Source organism: Felis catus, chromosome A1 (assembly GCF_018350175.1).
Source record: "Felis catus isolate Fca126 chromosome A1, F.catus_Fca126_mat1.0, whole genome shotgun sequence".
Classification (NCBI taxonomy): domain Eukaryota; kingdom Metazoa; phylum Chordata; class Mammalia; order Carnivora; family Felidae; genus Felis; species Felis catus.
Window position 1 is genome coordinate 94070241 of NC_058368.1, and position 24880 is coordinate 94095120.

Consider the following 24880-nt stretch of genomic DNA (forward strand, 5'->3'; position numbering starts at 1 on the left):
GCAGAGATAGAGGGAGAGACTCCCAAGCAAGCTGTGTGCACGGGGCTTGATCCCACAACTTCGAGATCATGACCTGAGTCAAAATCAAGAGTTGGGTGCCTAACTGACTGAGCCAGCCAGGTGCCCAGTAATTCTTTTTACAGCTGTTAATTTCAACAGTTATTCAGTACTTAACATTCTCCTTCACCATAAAAAATATATGTAACTCCAAACTGAATGAGACATGGTACCTGGTGCTCTGAGGAGGAGCACAGATTGATGGCTCTCTTCAAAACACTTTTCCACAATCCTCCCTGGAGTTGGAAATAATCAAGTGTAGTCATGGGTAAAAAATAAAAGCATTTATTTAAAAAACGCCATCCAGCATCAGGAGCTCCAACTTTGGTAATAAGCATGAAGGGTGGGTGGTTAATGGTTTTTTTAGTGGATGAAATTGGTGATACACGAGGCTGCATGGTTAAAAATCCATATATATATATATATATATATACATATATATATATATATAATTAAACTGAAAAAGTGAGTAAGCAAGCTACTATGAAAGAAAGGGGCCTCAAGTAAAGAAAACAGCACCGTGCAATGAAGACAATCTCTTCCTCAATAAGTACTAGCAAAGCAGGTTTGACTTCCTTGCAGAATTATGGGAAAAGCTCCTCATGGAACATTCAGTCATGGCTACGAAGAGGTGGAAACAGAAAGATGTGGGCAGACCCCTTGTACTCATAAGAGATACAGGGAAGTGAGGATAAGGAGAAAGAAAAATCGAGCAGAATGTCTTTGCTCAACGGTCCCCATAAAAAATGTATTTTAAAAGAATCTGAGCAAGCGTGGATTGTCATTCTTTGGCGACCATAAAAGTGTTAACAGATAGCATTAGAAATCAATTATGCTGTCAACACATCAGAATAGCCTTTCACTGTAAGTGTATCTAAAGCCTCCTGCAAATTATTGCACATCGCATTACAAAATTGTGTTGTTGGTTTTTTGTTTTTTGGGTTTTTTTGCTTGTTCGCTTTTCTGGTTCCTAGTTGTTCACATTCTGGGAGAGGACAAAGGCCTTTAGAGAGCCATCAATTCAACGCTTTCATTTCACAGATAAAGGAGGGTAAGGTCACATTCGGCCTCAGTGGCAGAGACTGGACTAGAATCAGGTGGGGTGCCTTCCCCGTTACGACATGACGTGATTCGCACTCCACCCTGTCCCCAGTCTGTACCCGATGGCTCTTGTTCAGATGGCTACTCTGAACACCCAGCTGAGAAATATTTCCTGCGTAGAGCACTGTGATAGGAATTTCTTTTTTAATTATTTTTCATGTTTATTTATTTTTGAGAGAGAGACAGCACGAGCAGGGGAAGGGCAGAGAGAGAGAGACAGACAGACAGCGTATCCGAAGTAGGCTCTGTGCTGTCAGCACACGGGGCTCAACCCACAAACCATGAGATCATGACCTGAGCCGAAGTCGGACGTTCAACCGACTGAGCCACCCAGGCTCCCCAACAGGAATTTTTAAAGGCTGCCTTAAGAGAGATTAAGGAGAACATCTGGCAGAAGACACTCCAGGGGACATGGAGACACGGCTCCCTGGAGTCCCCAACCAGGATGCCATCGAATGGCGTTACTAGTCAGTGGTAGGCACTGTGTCCAAATCCACAAATTCCAGCAGAAAGAAAAAATACATTCGATTGGATTCTTTTAAAAAGCCCCACCGTTCTCATATCTGCTTTTAATTTCCTATTTATCACCACTCAACATTCTAAATGTTCTCGAGGGGCTCTCTATCCTTCTGGGTGGCGATACCAGTAAGGCTGGGCTGCAACATTTCTGAGACGTGCCTCAAGAGTGAGGGTGCTCACATCTCCCGGGGACGTCTTCTTCTGCGTGTCCTTGGAGAACAAAATGCAGGCGTTACCATATTTTTACAGTGTCTACCCTGTAAGTTTGGGTTCAAGGGTTGCTGCAAGGAATGTGAATTAAGGATAATCCTCTGTGATGTTCATGAACTAGGAGAACCTCGACGGGAATGTTCTTAAAACTGATGATCTCTGGTTTATCAAAACAACATCGCAAAGGACCTCAAGTCTGCGCAGGGTCCCGCAGAAACTTGGCTTTCTTGGTGCTCCTAGGTTTCTGGAAGAGCCAGGTTCTCTTTTATTTACGTTCTTGCCAGGAATGTGCTTTCTCAAGGGAAGGCGAATCATTTGCTCTAGAAAACAAGAGCCAGCCGTGGGTGGGGAGCTCCATCTCAGGCGATCGATTGCCTCTGCAGGGTAGTTCTGGTCTCTTTCCATATAGATTGTTGTATCTTATACACAGACTCCTGGAAAATCCTTTCCACTTGTGTAGGAAAGCCACGGCTTTCTTCCTCTAGGGCATTGATGGTTCGCAGAGCAAAGGGAGTCCTTTCTCGGGGCAGGGGATTATTCAGGGGCCGCAGGGGTATGACGGAGTTGTACTTGTGCTGCCTGTTCACGGAGTTCATGAGGGACGTGTAGAACTGGAATTTACACCAGGTGTCTCTTAAAAAGTTTTCGGTCAACAGTAAGATGGTCCAGGCAGACCCATTTACGGCGTCGTCTAGGTTCTGCAGGTGCTGTCTGCCGCACGGCATCTCGGCGAAGATTATTCCGGGTTTGATGCCAAAGTCATTTTGTAGCAGATTCTGGACTCTGAGGGCCTCATCTGTGTCATCTTCTGCGTGCAGTATCACAAACTTGAGGAACACCTCCTCTTCATCCTCTTCGGGCACCTCTTCTGTGGCCTCAGTGCCCTCCTGCTCTCCAGAGGGTGTCAGGGCACCGTGGCTATGCTCGGCAATGTCACGCAGGGAGATGTCGTCGGATTTCTTGGAATCTGCCTCATGAGGTCTCTGACTCATATCCACACTGGGACTTTTACCCCAGGGCAGAGAGAGAGGGCAGGGGTCTATTTTAGACTTCCCGACACCCATTATCAACATCCAGGTCAGGAGAGGAGGGCTTCACTTCTTCCTCAACATCTCTTTTCATCTAAAGAGAGAAGAAACAACAAAGCAGATGAAAGGTTGTAAAGGTGATCAAAACACAAAAAATGGAAACTATGTTCTTCATTCTACCAGAAAACCTGAAAAAGACCACAACACGTGGACCCTGAGAAAGAAATGCCAAACAGCTCTTGGGGCAAGGAGACCCCCTGTCTTTGATGAGCGTCACGAGGGCCGCCACAGGTTAAGCCAAGGGCAAGTTCAATAGTCAGTTTATGTAACAGGAGACATTTGGAAATCTTAAACGGTTTTACGTTCGCACTGTAAACCTCCAGAATAAAGTCAATGGCTTTGGTGTTTTACTGAGATGGTACCATACCACTCTACCCATATGGAGTTTAAATCCAACTTCTTCATTATCCACTTACTGTGTAAACTAGAAACAGAGAAGTGGAAAGCAACAGAATACTCAAATATTAAATATAAAGCTTATTTTTGCATCAAATACAAATACAAAACAGAACACAAATTTCCCAAAGATCACTAGCCAGCAGCTCTAACTCGGCACAAAGAGAAGATCTGAAACGTCAAATGAAGTGATGGCTAAGGTTCACCGGCTGGGAACTTTTCTGTCTGGGGTCAGGCATTGGTGTTGGGGCCGGCGGGGAAATTGCAGTAAGGTTGTGAAAAGTAAGGAATACCTTTTTCTAGCTAATCCTGGGAATACTTTGAAAACTCAGTGTTCATCTAGGGAAAAATTAACATCTCAGTTTGGCGTGGGATATGGAAACAAAGCCTAGTGATTTTCTCCAGTGAAATCAACAAAGAATCATTACAGTCTCATCCTCATTCTGTTGTTTTAAAAATTCTAAATTCAGAGTGGAAGAATTAGATCAGCTGTGAAAAGAAAAGTACTTCACGTGAGTCTAGTTTAAACAAATCTTCCGATAACATTGGCAATGTGGTGAACAGGACTCCCAAACAGGCAGTTTCAAGGATTCTTTTATCAAAAGATAGAAAATTTACAACAGATAAATAGAGGTTCCATATTTTCAAATAGGGGCCCAGAGGCTCTATTACAGAGGTTTTTTTAATATATATTTTTAGGGGTGCCTGGGTGGCTCAGTCAGTGAAGCGTCCAACTTCGGCTCAGGTCATGATCTCACAGTCCGTGAGTTCGAGCCCCGCGTCAGGCTCTGTGCTGGCTGCTCAGAGCCTGGAGCCTGTTTCAGATTCTGTGTCTCCCTCTCTCTCTGCCCCTCCCCTGTTCATGCTCTGTCTCTCTCTGTCTCAAAAATAAATAAACGTTAAAAAAAAATAATACATATTTTTAAGTGTATTTATTTTGAGAGAGAGAGACCAACCCAAGCAGGCTCTGTACTGTCAGCACAGAGCCTGACGTGGGGCTTGATCTCAGCAACCATGAGATCGTGACCTGAGACGAAATCAAGAGTCGGCCGCTTAACCGAGTGAGCCACCCAGGTGCCCCTCTATTCCAAAGCTTTTCAATGTATTGTTCATGAACAAAGACCAGAGTTCAAATCAAGAAAGCAATTACGTTTATAATAATAATGACATAAATAACATATACCAAGATAATTTAGGTTTAGAAAAAAAAACATTCAGCAAAAATGGTGGAAAACTGTTCTGGGAAGAAAAGATAAGGGAAAACAGAAAAATTTTTCATGTACTTAAAGAGAGAAAGGGTTTGCTACTGTCTCTGAATAGTGAGGGAATTGAGGGAATTGCGAGCTACAGCTTCTCCTTTATTTTGTCTACCCTTTAGCTTCTACTCGGCAGTATGTTATGGCAGCTACCAAGAGGTACTCCACGGCATAACTCCAAAACGCTACACGCATCCATCCCAAATAGCAAAACCACATGAATTGGGAATCTCTTCGCTGGTTAGAATTAACTGCTGACTTTGTTGTTGTGTAATGAAAAACAAAAGGTGTTTCCCTGCAAAGTTGCAGCAAAAAGCTTCTCCTGTATAAAAAAAAAAATTGTTGAGTGATGTACATAATTGTTGAATTGCTATATTGAGTATATATATCATCAATACAGTCTGAAACTGACTGAAACTGACACAAGACTGTAGGTTAACTACACTGCAATTTCATTCAGAGAGAGATCAAGCTCTCGGGAGGGGCAGAGGGAGAGGGAGAGAGAGAATCCCAAGGAGGGTCTGCACTGTCAGCACACAGCCAGACACGGGGCTTGAACTCAAGAACTGTGAGATCACGACCTGACCGAAACCAAGAGTCAGATGCTTAACTGCCACCCAGGTGCCCCATTACACTACAATTTCAAAAAACTGTTAACCATTTAGAAGAATCTACTTATGGTGTCAAAGTGAGCTTCACTTATGTTCACTGAGATAAGTTTGTGAAACCAACTTAACACCGTTATCTTAATCACTAGTGGCTGCAGAGAAGTGCACTTGGAGGAACAGAAGAGATATTCATAAAATGCTTCTAAAATAACTAGGGTAAAATGGTATGCCAAGCCAGAGTCAAAAAAATCTCTTGGCATAAACAAAAGTAAGTAACACAAGAACTGTGACTTTGTATCTTAGTTTTCTTAAACATCGGTCAGCAGAAAAGAGGAAAGCCTCCAGAAATCTATGATGGCGCTGTTTCAACATCCAAGCCCTCCTACCCAGCCCCACCCTAAGCAGCCCAGAGAGAAGAAAGCGAGGGACACTGTCTGGAAAACTTCACTGGGACCTTCTAATCTGGAGGGTGGGTGTAAGGAGAAAGCCCAGGAGGAGAGATGGGAGATCTACCTTTCCTACCACCCAGTGATTCCTAGACAGGCAAATGGTCTCCATCCAGGACTGTGGTTCTCAAGGAAGAAGGATGGAACACGACTGTGCTCTTGCCAAGCCAACAAACTCCACCTATAAGAGGGCCTTCCCACAACACAAGGCAGGTGTGGGGTAAAGAACCCGGGGAAGCCTTTGTAGGTCCCCTTCCCATCGGCTACAGACAGATACAGGGTGAAAACATTTTCCTCCCCTCAGTGAAACGGAAGGCGAATGAAGGCAGCCGTGGGGGAGAAGCACACGAAATCACCGGTCACAGGAATAAAAATGCCCGTGTGTACATTTTTTTCACTTGTGCTTTTTTAAAGAAAAGGTAGTAGCTGAAATACATGACGACTCTGAGGACGTTTTTATAGTGAAAAGTCTCACTTTCATCCTTATCTTCCCCATCCATCCTGTTCCCCCCATGGCCTCCTACTGGTGACCACTTTTATTAGTTTCTCCGGTACCCTTCCATTGTTTCTTTGTTGTTATTGTTGTTGTTGTTGTTGTTTTTTACTTTTTAAAATTTACACCCAAGTTAGTTAGCATATACTGCAACAATGATTTCAGGAGTAGATTCCTTTGTACCCCTTACCCAGTTAGCCCACCCCCCCCCCACAACCCTTCCAGTAACCCTCAGTTTGTTCTTCATATTTATGAGTCTCTTCTGTTTTGTCCCCCTCCCTGTTTTTAGATTATTTTTGTTTCCCTTCCCTTTATGTTCATCTGTTTTGTCTCTTAAAGTCCTCATCTGAGTGAAGTCATATGATTTTTGTCTTTCTCTGACTAATTTCACTTAGCATCATACCCTCCAGTTCCAGTCACGTAGTTGCAAATGGCAAGATCTCCTTCTTTTTGATTGCCAAGTAATACTCCATTGCATGTATATACCACATCTTCTTTATCCATTCATCCATCGATGAACATTTGGGCTCTTTCCATACTTTGGCTATTGTGGATAGTGCTGCTCTAAACATGGGGGTGCACGTGTCCCTTCGAAACAGCATACCTGTATCCCTTGGATAAATACCTACTAGTGCAATTGCTGGGTCGTAGAGTAGTTCTATTTTTAGTTTTTTGAGGAACCTCCATCCTGTTTTCCAGAGTGGCTGCACCAGTTTGCATTCCCACATTATTTCTCTATGAATATATATCCTTTTTTTCTTTCCTTTTCACAAAAAAGTGTCATCACTTATGCATATGTATGTATATAACACACACACACACACACACACACACACACACTGAAAAACAGCAGCAGAGACACGTAGCACATAATTTCTCACTCTTGTTTACAACAAAATTTTTGACCACATGTATATACCATAATCGTTCTCTGTTCTTGGATATGCGAGTTGTTTCCAGTTGGCTCCTATTATGGACAATGCTGCAGAGAACAGCTCTGAATAAAAGTCATTTCATAATGTGTGCAAGTTCATCTGCAGAATCATTTCCCCAAATGGGATTTCTCTGTCAAAGGACAAATGCATTTGTAATAAGAATAAGTTTGGCCGAATTACTCTAAGATGGAAACTTCTGTGTGTCTGCTTTTAACCTGATAGAATAACATCCCTACCCCCACCCCTAGTCCCATGAAAGATCCAAGATCAAAGCTACAGTTACCATTGACAACAGCCCAACTGGGCTCATTACATCCCCTCAGGGCAACAATTACGTGGAAAAACTCAACCCTTCAGAATGGAAGGGAAGCTGAGGTTCTGAAGGGGAGATCAGGGGGTCCTAGATAAGAAGGAAGGAGGGTCCAGAGTATACCCACCTCGTACCCAGCAAAAGAGGGTCCCAAAAGGATCCTCCACATTAAACAGGAGTACAGTGAAAAGGGCAAAATGACGAATATGCTTTCTTGGCAAGTAGGCATACAGATCTACAGAAAGTGAAAAAGAATATAAAGACAGCAGGCAAAAGACAGAAAATTCCAGGGCGCCTGGGTGGCTCGGTCGGTTAAGCCTCTGACTTCAGCTCAGGTCATGACCTCACAGTCCGTGAGTTCGAGCCCCACATCGGGCTCTGTGCTGACAGCTCAGAGCCTGGAGCCTGCTTCGGATTCTGTGACTCCTTTTCTCTCTGCCCTTCCGCCTCTCACGCTCTGTCTCTCTCTCAAAAATAAATAAACATTAAAAGGCAAAAAATTCCATTTTCATGAAGACGAGGTGCTCTGGATGGGCGCCTAGGTGGCTCAGTTGGTTAAGCATCCAATTTTGGCTCAAGTCATGATCGCATGGTTCATGGGTTCAAGCCCTGCATCAGGCTCTGCACTGACAGTGTGGAGCCTGCTTGAGATTCTCTCTCTCTCCCTCCCTCTCTCTCTGCCCCTCCCCCCTCCTGTCTCTCTCTCAAAATAAATAAACTAAAAAAAAAAAAAAAGACTATGTGCTCTTGAATCTGCCTAAATGTAAATCCCAACACCCTGCTATAAAAAAAGCCATGTGACTTTAGTACAAGTTACTTGATAACTCTGTGCTTTAATTTCATCATGTGCAGAGTGGTGATAATCACAGAACCCACCTTTTGGGTTTCTATGAAGATCACAATGGCTGAGCACAGCACTCCTTACGTGTTAGTGGCCATTATGGTTATGACATACATAACAAAGAAGCTGAAGGAACATTTCATTTACACAACCAGTGCTTACGCTCTGGGGCAGGGCTACTCCAAGAGCAGTCCATGGACAAGCTGGCCGTCTCTGAAATGTCTGGTGCCAGTCCACCTCAAGATGGGGACACCGTGCCAGGATGTAAATCAACCACATCAGGTAGGTATGCTTTTCGGTTCAGCTAACATTTTTTCATAGCAAGACATTTTCAATGCAGAGAGCCACACGGTTTACCTTCAGTGCCTGCTTCTTCTATTACCAGACCAGCGTTCTGAATAGTGCTGCCTCAGGAGATGCTAAAGAGAAGGGTAACCAATGAAACAAAAGTATCAAAGCTGAGAGAACAGAATTCCCTGAAAAGAGAGACTGCAGACAAATCAAGGGTCTGACACCATTACAAAAAAACAGAAAAAAGGCGGCAAATGGAATAAACAGGATCAAAACCAAATCAGTTAAACGTGGTGGAAAGGTGTGAAGAAAAAAAAATCCAAGAATGCAGAATGGAAAAAAGACCATTGACAGTAAAGCAATAGGAAAAAAGATATAGCTATGGAGATTTGAAAAAGAAAAAAAAAAAAAGCAAATGGAATGAAAACCAATGCATCTGAAATAGAAAATTCGATGAATGTCAACACAAAATTCAAAGATGTAACAGATTCACCAGCCTCAATCAAACGCTCAGCCTTACTGAGCCCAATCAGACATTATGTGCCTTCCAGTGTAATTCCATATGATGTACACAGCATAATGCATGAAGCAGTCTTGCCAAAAACGTTTAGCCCGACTCTAGCCAAGTCTTTGGATATAATTACCAGTTTACAGAAATAAGGAGGATGTGAAAAATGTCCACCAAGAGGGGAATGGAGAAAAAATTGTTTCATGCCCATTATCACAGAATACCAGTCAGCAACATGTAGGGAAGAACTACTGATAAACGCACGGATGTGGATGAATCCCAGACTAATTATGTTGTATGAAGGAAGCCAGACCAAACACAAGTACAGATTTTTATTCCATTTATATCAAAATCGAGAGAATTCAAATTGATCTATAGAGACAGAGAACATTCCTTTCTGACCTGCTTAGGGGAGAGGGAGCTTTGACACTTCTCTTCCCTATAGTATTTAGTCCTTGTCCCACATGGCATTCTTGAGAAATGCTTTGCCCTCTGTTTTCAAAAATCCACAGTACTTATACAGCTCTGTTCTAGATAGTTATGAGTTACAAGTCAGGCTGCCCTCTCACTAGACTTGGGTCCATCCTCTCACGACCGTGGAGTAAGGATTTATAATTTGAGGATACGCTGAGGCAGAATCTAAACAATACAAACAGGGGCGCCTGGGTGGCTCAGTCGGTTGAGCCTCCGACTTCGGCTCAGGTCATGATCTCACAGTCTGTGAGTTCGAGCCCCGCGTCAGGCTCTGTGCTGACAGCTCGGAGCCTGGAGCCTGCTTCCGATTCTGTGTCTCCCTCTCTCTCTGTCCCTCCACCTCATGCGTGTGTGCTCTCTTTCTCAAAATAAATAAATAAATATTTTAAAAATAATAATAAATAAATAAAGACATCGGTGAGGGAAGTAAGCCATGCAGGTACGTGGAGGAAGAGCATCCTGGCCCTGAGGCCAGAGGGTGCCTAATGACTGATGAGCAACGGCAGGTGGGGTACAGTGGGGCTCGAGAGTGCAGCGTAGAGAAGGAGGAGATAATGGGGAGAGGATGTCAGAGGAGGGTTTTGAGCAGAGGGATGCCACGGCCGGACTTTGGTGTTTGTAGGGCGGCTCTGCTGCTCTGAGAACAGAACAGAGAGAAGCAAGACCACTTGTTCAGAAGCTGTTGCAGGACCCAGGAGGAAAACGGTGGTGGCTGGGACCAGCGCAGAGTGGAAGTGGTGGGCAGGTGCTGGATCTGGGGTATATTTTGCAGAACTGGCAGGGTTTGCTCACGATGCTGAGTGGGCAGAGAATACAGAGTTAGGAGTTTGGGGGACAGGCCCAGCCAGGAGTTGTGTATTTGGCTTTTATCAGTGTATTGACTATATCTGAAGTTTGTACATTTATTTATTTGAGAGAGACACAGAGAGCACAAGCTGGGGAGGGGCGGGGAGAGGGGGAGAGAGAATCCCAAGCAGGCTCCACACTGTCAGTGCAGAGCCCGATGTGGGGCTTGAACTCACAAACCATGAGATCATGACCTGGGATGAAATCAAGCTGGACGCTTAACCGACGGAGCCAGCCAGGCGCCCCAACGTATACAGACTGTTTTTAAAACCTAAAGACTGTAGGGGCACCTGGGTGGCTCTGTCGGTTAAGCATCCGACTTCAGCTCAGGTCAGGATCTCTCGGTTTGTGAGTTCGAGCCCCGTGTTGGGCTCTGTGCTGACAGCGTGGAGCCTGGAGCCTGCTTCGGATTCTGTGTCTCCCTCTCTGTCTGCCTCCCCCACTTGTGCTCTGTCTCTTTCTCTAAAAAAATAATTAAACATTGAAAAGAATGGAAGGGAGGCGCCTGGGTGGCTGAGTCAGTTAAGCATCTGACTTCGGCTCAGGTCATGATCTCTTGGTTCATGTGTTTGAGCCTTGGGTGATGCTGTGCTGACAGCTGGGAGCCTGGAGCCTGCTTCAGATTCTGTGCTTCCCTCTCTCTCTCTGCCCCTCCCCCGCTCATGCTCTGTCTCTCCATAATAAATAAACGTTAAAAAAAATTAAAAAAAAAACAAAACCTAAAGACTGTAGGAGATGGTTAAGGGAAGGAGTAGAGATAGAAAAAGGAAACGGTCCAAGGGCCGAGCCCTAGGGCACTCCAACAGTGTAAGGTCAAGAACAGAAAGGACCAGCAAAGACAGAAAGTGAGCATTTAGGAAGGCCAGAGGAGTCCTAGGAGAGTGTGGCGCTAACTCAGAAGCTAAGGGGAGGAAGCGGTTCAAGGAAAGACAGCGTGCAGCTGTCTTCCAGAGCTTCCAAAGGCAAGATGGGACAGGCTGCCGGAGGAGCCACGGATGCAGGACCTACTGATTCGGTAACAGTGGCTTCGGTGGGCTTGTGTCAAACATGAGGGAGGGGAAGCCTCACCGGACAGGGTTGAAAACAAAAGAAAAGAAGTTCGAGGCTGAGTATAGAGCGTGACGTGGAAGAGTTCTGCCATAAAGGAGAAAAGGGAGTAAGAGCTGGGGGGAGGGGGCCTGGAGCCCTAAGAGGATTTGCTACAAAGATGACTGCTCCAGAGAGCGAGCTAGCGGAGGTACAGTTTGGTGATGCCGGAGGGAAGGAGGGAAAAAAATGAGGGAAGACCCATGTAGGCGAGGCGGGGGTGGCCTCCAATGCCAGTTAAGAATCTTGATATTGGCTCAGGTCACGATCTCGCGGTTCCTGAGTTCGAGCTCCGCATCGGGCTCTGCGCTGACAAGGCAGAGCCTGCTTGGGATTCTCTGTCTCCCTGCCCCTTCCCCGCTTGCAGGTGCTCTCTCTCTCAAAATAAATGCATAAACTTAAAAAAGAAATTAAAAACAACAACAAAAAAAGAGGGGTGCCTAAGTGGCTCAGTCGGGTGAGCATCTGACTTCAGCTCATGTCACGATCTCACAGTTTGTGAGTTCGAGCCCCGCGTCAGACTCTGTGCTGACAGCTCAGAGCCTGGAGCCTGCTTCTGATTCTGTGTCTCCCTCTCTGTCTGCCTCTCCCCCGCTCATGCTCTATCTCTCTCTGTGTCAAAAATAAAGATAAACATTAAAAAAAAATTAGAAAAAAAGAGAAAGAAACAGGCTTCGTGTGAGTTGATTTTTCACAACTGTAGGCTGATGTACGTGTTCTCAGCATGCAGAGGGTGGCCGTGCTAAGCTGCGATGTTCGGTACGTGGGGTGTATTAAATGCACTTTTGACTTAGGAGACGTTCAACTGACGATCGGTTCATCAGGATGCAACGCGAGATCGTTCAGTCCAGGAAGATGTGGACTCAGGTTCCACCAAGAAGGAGTTCTGCCTCCATGGGCGACGCAGAAATTGTGCCTGAGTTTCCAGCCTTGGACTCAAGATGCAACACCAGCTCCTGCCTGGGTTTCCAGCGCTGCAGACTTCAGGCGCTGGAGCCCCACAACCATGCAAGCCAATTCCTTAAAATAAATGCACCCTGCCCCCCACCCTCCGCCCTCTATACAACCTACCGGTCCTTCTTCTCTAGAGAACCCTACCATAACCTTCCTTAAAGGTGTGTTGCCCTAGAGTTAGGAGTTCATCTTTGCATTTTTTTCCTTTTTTATTTTTATTTATTTTTAAAATATAATTTATTGTCAAACTGGCTAACATACAGTGTGTAAAGTGTGCTCTTGGTTTTAGGGGTAGATCCCCATGATTCATCATTTACATACAACACCCAGTGCTCATCCCAACAAGTGCCCTCCTCAATGCCCATCACCCACATTCCCCTCTCCCCCACCCCCCACCCCCCCTCAGTTTGTTCTCTGTACTTAAGAGTCTCTTACGGTTTGCCTCCCTCCCTCTCTGTTTGTAACTATTTTCCCCCCCATGTTTGACCACCTGGGAAGAGGGTCCCAAAACAGCAATAAGTGAAATAATGATCAGCAATAATTTGATAAAATACGAGAACATATACAGTTTTCAGGGTGTCCATGTATTTACCCCAGAAAAAGCTTGTTACTGAGATTACTGCCCCTGAAATGTAATACATTTAAAATTAAGGCCCCTAGTGCTTGACTCCTTCAGCCCTGAAGGTTTTCCCTATCTGAACAGCACCATCTTGTGGCAAATACGCATAAAATACGCATAGAATCTTCCCTCATTCAATTACTACGTTTCATCGGTATTAACAAATAAGTACTGTGGAAAACTTACTCTGTACCAAGACCTACTGGGTTTTCGGGATGTGAAGCCGGGATGAGTAGACGATAAGTAGACAATCACTGCACTGCTGCTTTGTCCAAGACACCACGTGCTACGAAAGCGCTCAGGAGGGACACCTGCATCGGACAACACTTGCATGAGTAAGGCTGAGGGACGTGGACACTTACCAGGCAGGGGGAACAGCATGTGCAAAAACACAGAGCCAAGTACATTAGGATCATTTCGCACTAGGTGTTTATATGCCTCGAGTCTGAGTAGGAGGAGGCGGGGGGAGCAGTACCAGCAAGAGGTAGGGATGGAAATACACAGGATTAATGAGGGAGCTACCTAATACATTCTGTTCCGGACTTTGAATGCGATCGTGTTGGCAGACAGAGAGCCCTTGGAAGGTGGTAAGTAGGAGAGACATGATCTGACTTGTGCAGGACAGGTTAAAACAGCTGCAGGTATGGAGACCAGGCTGGGATGTGTAAGGCTCTAGACTGGGAGAACGATGAGCTGAGAGGCTGCTGCCATAACCTAGGTGAGGGAGCAGAGCCCTGTACTAAGGAAGTGACAGGGGACGCGAAGATATGCAGGGAGTCACGGGGGCTCACAGAGAAAGAACCAGGTATGCCCCCAAAGCGGGTGCCCTGTGGAACTGGGCGGGTCATGCTGCCATTTGCTGTCGTGAACAGGGCGGGGGAGAGGGTGGGGTATGACCTATTCATCTAGTCTGGGACACAGGGAGCTTGTCCCGGGACCTGGAAGAGCAGCTGGCCATCAGGCACTCACACGTGTAGGAGGCTCAGGAGATCAAATCTTGAGCGTCTGAGAACAGCTAGAAAGAGGAGAGCAGAGAGCTGAAGACACAACCAGTGCCGGGAGGGGCATCCGGAGGAGGAGGGGCCGTAACGGAGAGGGAGGAGGGCCACCTGGCTGGCTGGGATGGTTAAGCCTCCGACTCCCGATTCTGGTTCAGGTCATGATCTCACGCTTCATGGGACTGAGCCTCGCACCGGGCTCTGTGCTGACAGCACGGAGCCTGCTTGGGATTCTTGCTCTGCCCCTCCCCCATTCGCATGCACTCTCCTTCAAAATAAATAAACTTAAAAAAAAAAAAAAGGAGGGGGGAAAATGGCAACAGAGGAACGGAAAAATCAGACATGTGATGGTGCCAGGAGTGGGACCATCCGGTCAGTGTCCACAGCATCTAGCACCTCGAGGTCCACTGGGGCAATTACAGACACACGGTGGCATCACCAAAGGAGACAAGAGTATATGGGATGTGAGGGCAAGCCTGGCCAAGAAGGAGAGGAGGGGCCAGGAGTTACAAGGGAACCCAGGGTCCAGAGGGGATTTCTAATGAGATCTCTCAATAAAGAAAACTTGGAACGTTTACAAATAGAGGGAATGTGCTAGTAGAGAGACAAAGGATGAAAAACAGGGGTGTGAGCTTCCTGATAGCCTCTTGGTCACTGGGCAGCTTGACCTCGTCTACCTACCCCCTCCTGCTCTAGGAAAGGAGAGAGGCCACCCAACGCCTGAGTCTGCTAGGTCCCAGCACAACGTCCGTGATGAACACTGCAGAAGATGTCGTGACTTACGGAACCTGTGGGGACAAAGCAAGTGCCCTTTTGTTTCCATGAGGGGGTAGCTGCATTGCACTGGAGGCAGCGGGCCGCTTTCGCTAGTGCTGTCTGGAAGCTCAAGTGTGGAAACACAGCAGAGAGTGTGGATGATAAGCAGCCAGAGGGGTGTTCCGTAGCAGACTCTGCAGATGCGCGCATCCAACATTTCCTCCCACCTCCTTTTAGTGGACCTTCCGTACTTCCTGTACCACAAGGGCTAAAAGCTGTATTTCCTAGACTCCCTTCAAGGTAAGATTCCAGGTGTAACTTAAGTTCTGCCGATCAGATGCACTTACGCGTCGGAGGGAAGTAGGCAGAGGCGGAGCACAAGGGGGCTGTTTTGCTGCTTAAGGCTCCGGCAGAGCTGCTGTGATTCAGGAGCTGGCAGCCAGCTGATTTGGCAAGAGCCCAGTTGCACCAGACCAGCTCTGCTCAGCGGTGCTATGAGGGGTTCTTAGAAACTCAACCTACAGTCTAGTTCTTCAACTTTCCCAACAATACTGTAAATCCTGTAACGGCCTCCAATGCACGCCTTTCTGCTTCAACCAGCCGGAGTAAGTTGTGTTCTGGGCAACTAAACTGTGAGGGACACGACATCCACATTCACGACCAAGCGCTACTGCAGAGGTAAGCAGCAAAACACAACCGGCCGCCTGTTTTTGTAAATAAAGTTTTATTGAAAGAAAGCCATGCACATTCACTGATGTGATGTCTCTGGCTGACTGCATGCTAGAGAGGCAGAGTTGAGTAGTCCCAACAGAAACCGTATGGCCTGTAGAGCCTATGATATTTACTGTCTGGCCCTTTCCGGAAAAAACTGGCCGAACTACAGCAATTCCCTGAACTACAACACGGGGGTGCCAAGCTCCATCAGGCTCCATCATACAAAAGAACAGACCTATGCCAGCCAGGTGAGGAACATGTGTACTTTTCTTTGACTTCTTTACATTGGGAGTCTTTTTTTTTTAATGTCTATTTATGGGAGACACAGACTGACAGAGAGAGAGACAGAATGGGAGCGGGGGAGGAGCAGAGAGAGAGACACATAGAATCCAAAGCAGGCTCCAGGCTCCAAGCTGTCAGCACAGAGCCCGACGCAGGGCTCGAACTCATGAACCCTGAGACCATGACCTGGATGCTTAACCGACTGAGCCACCCAGGTGCCCCAGGTGTTCTGGTTTTAACCTCTTCACTCTTGGCTTCTCCTTAACTCACCTACTCTCATCTTCTCCCTGTTCCTTATTCCAAACGCCCTCATTTTAAAATGTTATTTCATCGTCTACTGTACGTATTTATTCACGCATCTGAAATCCCAATGCTGAAATGGAACATTTTTTTCCTTCTCTTTTGAAAGAGGGGAAGGTAATAAGTACACCTGTTACTGATAACATCACAGAACTAGTTCCTTGGGATAAAAATGAGAAATAAACATTATAAACAGTCTTTTATCCCCCAACAGCTTTTCATAAAGATAAAAATATTATTTTTCACTCCCATCCCCACCTATTGTAAAAAGAGAACAGAATGTTGCTATAAAATCTTGACATTCTGATAGTGGTTTACTCACCACACAACTTAAAAACTTGTGTAATATTCTCTGAACCTGTTCCCACACGTTTCTTCTTCCCATTAAAACTACCTATTCCTGGTACCATTCAAAAACTCTCCAAGTGAGGGACTGTTGTTTCCTAATGATAACCAGGGACGTTCCAAAAAAAAAAAAATTACTGTACATTCTTTTTGATACACGAACTATTTTTCTTTCATTTTCTATATTTAAAAATGAGAACTGGCCTTAACGGGCAAATCTTCTCCAAACCAGGAAGAACGTTTTCTAAAACTGCTGAATGTAAAAACAGCAAACTGCACATCTTATCAAAATGAGGCTCAAGGCAAGCACGGGGGTATGTTTTTAATATTAGAGAGCCTCGAAACCAGCAATGATTTAAGAGCCACCACAGGCTTTGTGGAATTGTGGAGAATAACATTCAGTATCCAACAGCAACCCACACAAAAGGTCAGGAGCAAAGGGCTGTTCAAAAAGCAAAAAAAAAGGCAGTAACCCCTGGGACAGTATTTCAACAGGGAGGCAAGAGAAGGTGAAGGTGCAACAGCTTGTGAGGGTCAAGCCAAGGCCGACCACAGGCAAAAACAGCAGCGTGATCAGTGTCACTAGCGGAGTAAGCAAGGGAAAAGGTGAGAGAGATCAGCAAGGGAAAAGGTGAGAGGGAAACGGTGAGAGAGAGAGGTTAGATCACATAGGGCGCTGAAGCCATCATAAGAGTTCGGTTTTTCTGCTTTTGATGAGAAGCTACCAGGTTTTGAAGGGAAGTGAAAGTTCTGATTACATGTTTTTTGGTTTTCTGTAATCACTGCTGTTGGGAGAAAGGCTGTAGGGGAGCCAGGGCAGAACCAGGAAGACCAAATCAGAGACTTACAGTTATCTAAGCAAGAAGGCACTGTAGTTTTTGTTAGAGAGGGCGGGATACATGGTCAGACTTGAGATATCTTTTCAAGGTAGAGTTGACAGAATGTGCTGGATGCTTGGATGTTGGGTCAGAACTAAAAGGATGAGTCCAGGACGATTCCTAGAGTTTTAGCCTAGATGAAAGACAGTAACATTTACCGTGATGAGGAAGGTAAATGAGGGAAAAACTAAAGGGAGGGCTGGGTGGGTGCGGTATTACCAATTCTGTTTGGACACACTACATTTATTTTTTTTAACGTTTTATTTAAAGAGAGAGAGAGAACAAGCAGGAGACGGGCAGAGAGAGAGGGAAACACCGAAGCCGGCTCCAGGCTCTGAATTGTCAGCACAGATCCGGACACAGGGCTCAAACTCATGAACCGGCAGATCATGACCTGAGCTGAAGTCAGACCCTTAACCGATTCAGCCACTCAGACACCCCTGGACACACATTTAAATGCCCATCTGACTTCCAAGTGGAGATGCTGAGTAAACAGTCGGAGATAAGCATCTGGAACTCAGGACAGAAAAGTTAAAGATAAACATTTGGAAGTTGTCAGCTTAGAGATGTTATTTATAGCCATGGACTGCCCCTTGGGAGGGGTGCCTGGGTGGTTCAGTGGGTTAAGCCTGGGGCTGCAGCTCAGGTCATGATCTCACGGTCGGTGGGTTTGAACCCTGCACCGGGCTCTGTACTGTCATAACAGCTCAGAGCCTGGAGCCTGCTTCAGATTCTGTGTCTCCGTCTCTCTCTGCCCCTCCCTGGTTCGTGCTCTGTCTCTCTCTCTCTCAAAAAATAAATAAAGATTTAAAAAAAATTGTTTTTAAATAAAAAGAAAGAAACTGCCTTGGGAGAAAGTATGCCTAGAAAGAGAATATGGCCAGTACTGAGTGCTGTAGCACTCTGAACACTCAGTGGTTGGGAAAAAGAAACCTAGAGACACAGAAGGAGTGGCCAGTGAGATGGGAGGAAATGCAGGAAAATGTGGTGACCTAGAAGTCAATGGAAGGAAAAACGTGGAGAAGGGAGCAATCAACTGTGCCGTATAAGGTGAAAACTGGCACAGACCCTAGATTTCCCGAGGACGGGTGGGGAGACAGCCTGACTGAGATGACAGGGGGTTGGAGGAAAACAGGAGTGGACCTAGAAACTTGGGAAGCAAGTCTTTCATTCAAAAAGCTGGTTTTTTGTTTTTTTCTTTAAAAAAAGGGAGCAGAGAAATGGGTAGGACCTAGAATGGGGATGTTCGGTCTAGGGGGTGTTAAGGATGAGATTTATCTGCAGATGTTTGTTAAATAAATAAATAACACCACGAGGAACAAATGACAAGACAGGAGGTGCCAATGATTCAACAGTCTAAACGCAGTTTATACTTCAAGTTCCATATAGCTGGACACATGAGTGACATTTACTGTGTTTCAAAGGAGATAAGGTGGTTTTCTATACCTGCTCATCTACTTTCCGATTTAAATGAGATATACGGAGTTGGAGAGCTTTGGAATCAACACACTACTTCAAGTGTTAAAATGTATCAGATCTGTAAATATATATTTATATATATATAAAAATATATCTCTTTAAAAATATATGTAAAAATATATATATTTTTTTAGTTTACTGCCTAAAAACTAGATCACAGTTGCCAGCCCAAATTGCTTTTATCCAAATTAGCTTTTAGCCAAATACGAAAACCAAAACCGAAAGCTTCAGCATTGGTTCCGTGTGTGTCCAGTTGAGGCTCACGGAGAACCTCTCGGCCACTTGGTTATATTCTGAGGTTTTTCCCAGAAACAGGTTTTCTGGTCAAAGGGAAACCTATAAGCAAGGCAGAAGGCTGCGCGGATTCTCCCTGCAAGGGTAGGCAAGCACCCACCGAAGGGACGGCGCCGCGCCGGCCAGCCCCAAGCTCGCCCCGCGCCCCGATGCCGCTCCCGCCCGGACGCCCGCTACTCGCCTGGATGTGGGGGGCGACCCGCGCGGGGCCCTGCGACTCCCTAGTCTTCCTCTCCCTCTAGGCGACCCCGCCGGCGGCGACTTCCCCACGCGCCGCAGGGAGGAGGGTGTGCGGCCAGGAGCGCAGGCCCCGCCCCTCGCGTGTCCACGCCCACCGGCCCCACTCGCCGCGGAGGGAGGGTGCCCGGCCAGGCGCGCAGGCTCCGCCCCTCGCGAGCCCACGCCCACCGTTCCCGCTTGACTCTGGGAAGGGGAGGTGTCCGTGTCCGGCGCGCCAGCTTCTCTCCCCAGAGGCGCTGGGATGCTAGTCCCTAGAGGTCAGCCCCGCGGGAACAAGTCCCGGGAACCTTTCTGGGTCTCTGCGCAGAAGGAAGAGCCGGGCAGAGGACCGGCAGTGGCGCGGGGGGAATGTCACCGAGGCGAACGGGCACGTTCTCTGCGCTGCTTTGTAATGTCCCCGGACGCCCGGGCTTGGAGGCTTAGATGCGGGTGACGCTGTTGTGTTTGCTCCGTACAGACCTGGGTGCTGGGATGAGGGGCGCAGCCGCTGCCTCCACGCCTCCCAGACAGGAGGAGCCCCTAAACTCAGAAGGAAGGAAACCCTGGGCTTACCCAAACCCTAGAACTTGCCGATATCCAGCTGTTCCCGCGGTCCCCCTGGCTTCTCCTTTGCCTTTAGGGCCCTTTCACTGACTAGTGCTGTTTTCAGCTATATCCGTGCGCGGCGCATCACCCCCTCCTCGAAGAAGCCACCCTCACAAAGTTTCCTCTCTACGGTCCCTTGGCCACAACGGAAACAGACTGAAACAACGCTGAATATGAAGAGAAAAGAAAAAAAGCAAAGAAGAAGAAGCATAAAAAGCCTTATACAGCCAAATGCCTAATCCCACTCTGTCCTCCTCAAGCTCCCAATCCTAGTCATAACCCTATCAACCCAGTTCAGAAATTCTCTCCACCTCCATTTCTTTTAATTCTCAGTCAATTCCTATTCCCTGCCCAAAGTTTCCTGCCTGTACTTCGTCTGACAACCCTTCCAATCCCTGCTTTTTAATGTTTCATCGGAAAAACACCGATGACAAGTGAGATAAACATTGATTTCCCCCATTCACCATCCACGAGGCATGCATAAATCAGCCCGGAGTCACCGATGTCAAACTTACTTGAATTGTTCCCATTTTATATTTTAAATTGCTCCAAATTTTGCATTCTTCTTCACGAATATTCACGTGGTGTAGTAAGAAAACATTTTTAATTGGTCACGAGTTTAATAATTTGAAATTTCTCTCCAAATTATCTAAAGTTACATTTCAAGAAAGTGCACCATTTATGCTACAAATATTTAGTATCATGTATGTACAGGCACGAGGGATATACTGTCAAGAAGACACATGGTCCCTGTCCTCATCGAGATTTTGTAGTCTAGTCCAAAAGACACACAATAGATATGTAAACAAGCAAGACAACTAGGAATATTCATTGTTGGGGCTCCTGGGTGGCTCAGTGAGTTAAGCCTCTGACTTCTGCTCAGGTCATGAGCTCACTCACTGTTCCTGGGTTCCAGCCCTGCGTTGGGCTCTGTGCTGACAGCTCAGAGCCTGGAGCCTGCTTCAGGTTCTGTGTCTTCCTTTCTCTCTGTCCCTCCCCCACTTGCTTGCTCTATCAAAGATAAACATTAAAAAAAATTTTTTAAAGAATATTCATTGGTGACGAATGAATGAAATAAGCAAAGTGGGGAGGAGTGCTAATTAAGTCAGAGAAGAGATGGCTTTTCCAACATGTAAAATATTTTCCTGTGGCTTAACACCCCTGAAACGCTTGGCATTAAATACTGGTATGTTCAAGGTCTTGGGCCTCTGACCTTTTTAGTTTGCTCTACAACTTTCCTGGATAACTAACATATGCACAGACACACATAACTCAGTAAGGATATAAATAATGAACATGATTAGTGAACCTGACCTGATCGACATACATAGACATCAAGTACACGTGGAACATTAACAAAATTAGACCATATTTTTGGCCATAGAGCACATTTCAACAAAGAAAAATAAAAAAAATCAAGAGTGAAATACAGACTATGTTCTCTAACCTAGGTATTAGTGTGAAAAACAAAATAAAAAGATAACTAGAAAAACCCCTATATTTGGAAATTAAAAAACATTTCAAAATAACCCATGGGTCAAAAAACAAACAGAAATCATAAAATATTTTGATCTGTTACTAAAAGTACTATATATCAAAACTTGTGGGACATAACTAAAAACATAACTAGAGGGGAATTTCTAGTCTTAAAAGTACATATTAGAGGAGTACCTGGGTGGCTCAGTCGGTTAAGCATCCACCTTTGGCTCAGGTCATGATCTCACGGTTCACAAGTTCAAGCCCTGCGTTGGGCTCTGTCCTGACAGCTCAGAGCCTGAAACCTGCTTTGGATTCTGTGTTTTCCTCTCTCCCTGCCCCTCCCCCACTCAGGCTCTGTCTGTCTGTCTCTCTTTCAAAAAAAAAAAAAAAAAAGTATACATCACAAAACAAAGCCAGAAAAATAGAAAAAAGTGAGGATGAACAAAAGCAAACGATGGTTCTTCAAAAAGACTAATAAAATTAATAAACTGGTAAAACTACTCTGGAAAAATAGGATAGAAGCCACAAATAATACTAGAAGTGAAAAGGAAACATTGCTACAGGTCATAAGAAATCTAAAAGATGGAAGGTATTATTGGTAACTTCATTCCAGCAAACTAGGTAAAATGAGCTGGAAAGACACATTGGTCATGTGTCTCTTGTGTTCCTCCAATACTTGACGGGTATGCCAAAAATGCAAGACAGTGCCTACTCTTTCCCTGAGCCATTTCCCAGGCTGGCGTTTAACCTGTTTATCTCAAGTGAGTAACCTTGAGATATGAGGTGATGCCTCCCTCCAGGAAAAAGAACAGGCTTGCTTACTGCTTGCTATAAAAGTGGTGGATTCCTCAAGTTCAGTGTTCCTCAGACATGACATAAACCCACTGCATGTGTAGCATCTACCTAAGCCTCTTCGTGTCACCCCTCGTGGGACTTGTGAGCAAGAAGAACCCCTGCAAATATGCTGACAGTAGCACTTGTTGCTGTGCCATTGGGTAACAAAGTCCTTTGTCTCTGTTCCAGGAGTTTTGTGTTTTCTGCCAGCATCCATGAAACAGTAACAGGTTAATTGATTAGATTGTAAGTGGGGTAAAATCAAACCCAAGACTTGACAAAATGTGTAGATGGCACTTAGGTAGGATTCTAGTGATGGTAAAGATATCAAATCCACACTCTATCCCTGCCGCAAAAAAGTAATCTGGAAAAATTTGTCAAAATAATCATTTGAGGGCTCTGGAAATTGACCGAAGGCAAACAAATTGCGAATCATTTATTCATTTTTTCAAACTCTGCGAATTTCGGGCCAGAGTAGTGGGAGTCTGTGGCATTCTTGCCAGAAGCAGACTCCCCAAATGGGTTGGTGCAACGTTGCCACCAGGGTGAGGTCAACATTCAAAGCCAGGAGCTCCACTGCTAGAGGGAGCTAACTTGAGTTGGAGTGGATGACATAAAGGCCATACCTAACAGTGCTGGCAGTAAAAATTGCAAACCTGGGAGGAAATAAATGGGGAAAGCCCATAGCTCTGTGAGCCTGAAGTTTGTGCTCTCATATGAGGTAAGCAGCAGACCAGTGGACTAGCCAGAAAGTTAACAGGGAGACCTTCAGTGGCTCAAGATAAGCTCTTCACATATCTCTGCATGACTAGGAGGCTACATATATGTATACACAGGGGAGACACAGCCTGCCCCTGTAGATATTTTGCATTTGAACCCTGGTTCTAGCACCATGTGACTGTGGGCAAGTCAACTTAACTGCTCTGTGCTTTGGTTTCTTCATCTATATGATGGGACAAAAAAGTATTAAGAGGAGTAAGTAGATTCGGTAGCATAAATATAGAACATAGAAGAGCAAGCGTATAGTATTACAAAAGAGTTTACATTATCATTTCTTGAAATGGGGTATAACACTTGGCCAGAATCCTTAGGGAGATTTCCAGGATTCACTCCAGATCTATGGAATAAAAATCTCAGGGTCAGGGGAAGGAACCTGAGAAAGAGGAATACTTTACAATAGATCAGTTGATTCTTATATATCACCAATGTTTGAGAACTACTACTTTCGGGTAAGAGGTTATAATTTTCCGTATAGTGTCTGTGTCAAGATGCCTTGAGGACTGAAACTATCATATTTATATCAGTACCTCCATTGCCTAGCACACAGTAGACATGTAGTCAAACATCTATTGAGTGGTAGAATTTTATTTAAAGCTAATCAACCTCCAACCCTCCAAGTCCTACAAGGTAGAACAAATAACAAATTGGACATAGAATTTAAATCTTTTTATTAATATGAGAAAGCTAAACTTACTGTAATATCATATAGAGCACCGATTCTTTAAAACCCTTTGAGTCACAGACTCTTTCCAGCATGTGAAGAAAACTACAAACCCTCCCGAAGACTGAAGATACATGTAAAATCTTCCAAATAATTTTAAGGGGTTTACCCCAAGTTAAAATCCTCTCATATGAAAACTGACTTGTCTATCTCCTAGAACAGAACAGTAAGTTCTTGTTTACCACTGAGTCTCTAGTTCTAAGAAAAAAAGCATAGAACATAGTTGGCACTGAATAAATACTGGTTGAATGAATAAATGAGTGATTCATGGATAAAAAGATATCATCTAGGGTCATCTGAAACTCCTTGAGTGACCCAGGGGTGAGGTGGAGAACCAAAGTACAGATGTTGCACATTTTATTCATGACCAAGATGTAACCTTGGATTTCTGGAGGTGGTGATGAGAAAAGAGGTCATTTTTTTTTTTAAAGGGCTTTTTGTATGTTTTTGAGAGAGGGGGATGGGGGAGGGGTAGAGAGAAAGGGAGACAGAGGATCCAAAGAGGACTCTGCACTGACAGCAGAGAACCCGATGCGGGGCTCGAACTCACCAGCCATGAGATCATGACCTGAACTGAAGTCAGACACTTAACTGACTGAGCCACCCAGGTGCCCCAGAAAAGAGGTCACTTGGATCAGTGTTCTCACCGAAGATAAAACTGAGGAAACACAATAAGCATCCTCTCGAAGATGTAAAAGATGGAATCTACCAGGTCAAACTAAGGAAGGAGGATTAGAGTTCAGGAAATAGTGCCAGTGCTGCGTTTGTCCTTGTGCTGAATTGCCAATCTAGAGGAGTCAGTGGAGAGGCAGAGTTGTATTTTCATCAACAATTAGAGTTGGAGAGACAAAGGTTGCGTTTGGTATCCACCCAAAGACTGGAGCCCAAGGGCTGTAACCTGGAGTGGGGATACATGGTGCAGTGGATCATGTGGAGGAGAACAGAACATCTAAACCCTAAGTTCCAGACTGCTAGTGACCTCAGGCACTTGGCAGCAAGAAACAAAAACCTCTTAAGGAAGATGAAATCATCTCAGATCTTAAATTATTTCTGTATTCTTTTCCAGGTTTTTCAAGCAAACCATCAAAGATAATGCCAGACAACATGAACTACAAGCAACATGAACTACAGATGACAGGAACAGAACTGGAGCAGGC

General features: G+C 45.3%; 1 protein-coding gene across 1 annotated transcript; it reads right to left on the minus strand.

Annotated features, from left to right (window-relative positions):
* Positions 1–326: 326 nt before the first annotated feature.
* Positions 327–17444, minus strand: LOC101090324 (TIR domain-containing adapter molecule 2). The gene is made up of 3 exons (XM_006927535.3): positions 17282–17444; positions 13225–13349; positions 327–3009 (listed from the first exon to the last, which is right to left on the minus strand). The coding sequence occupies exon 3, from the start codon at positions 2958–2960 to the stop codon at positions 2247–2249; it is 714 nt and encodes a 237-aa protein (XP_006927597.1). The 5' UTR covers positions 2961–3009; positions 13225–13349; positions 17282–17444; the 3' UTR covers positions 327–2246.
* Between the last annotated feature and the right edge of the window lie 7436 nt (positions 17445–24880).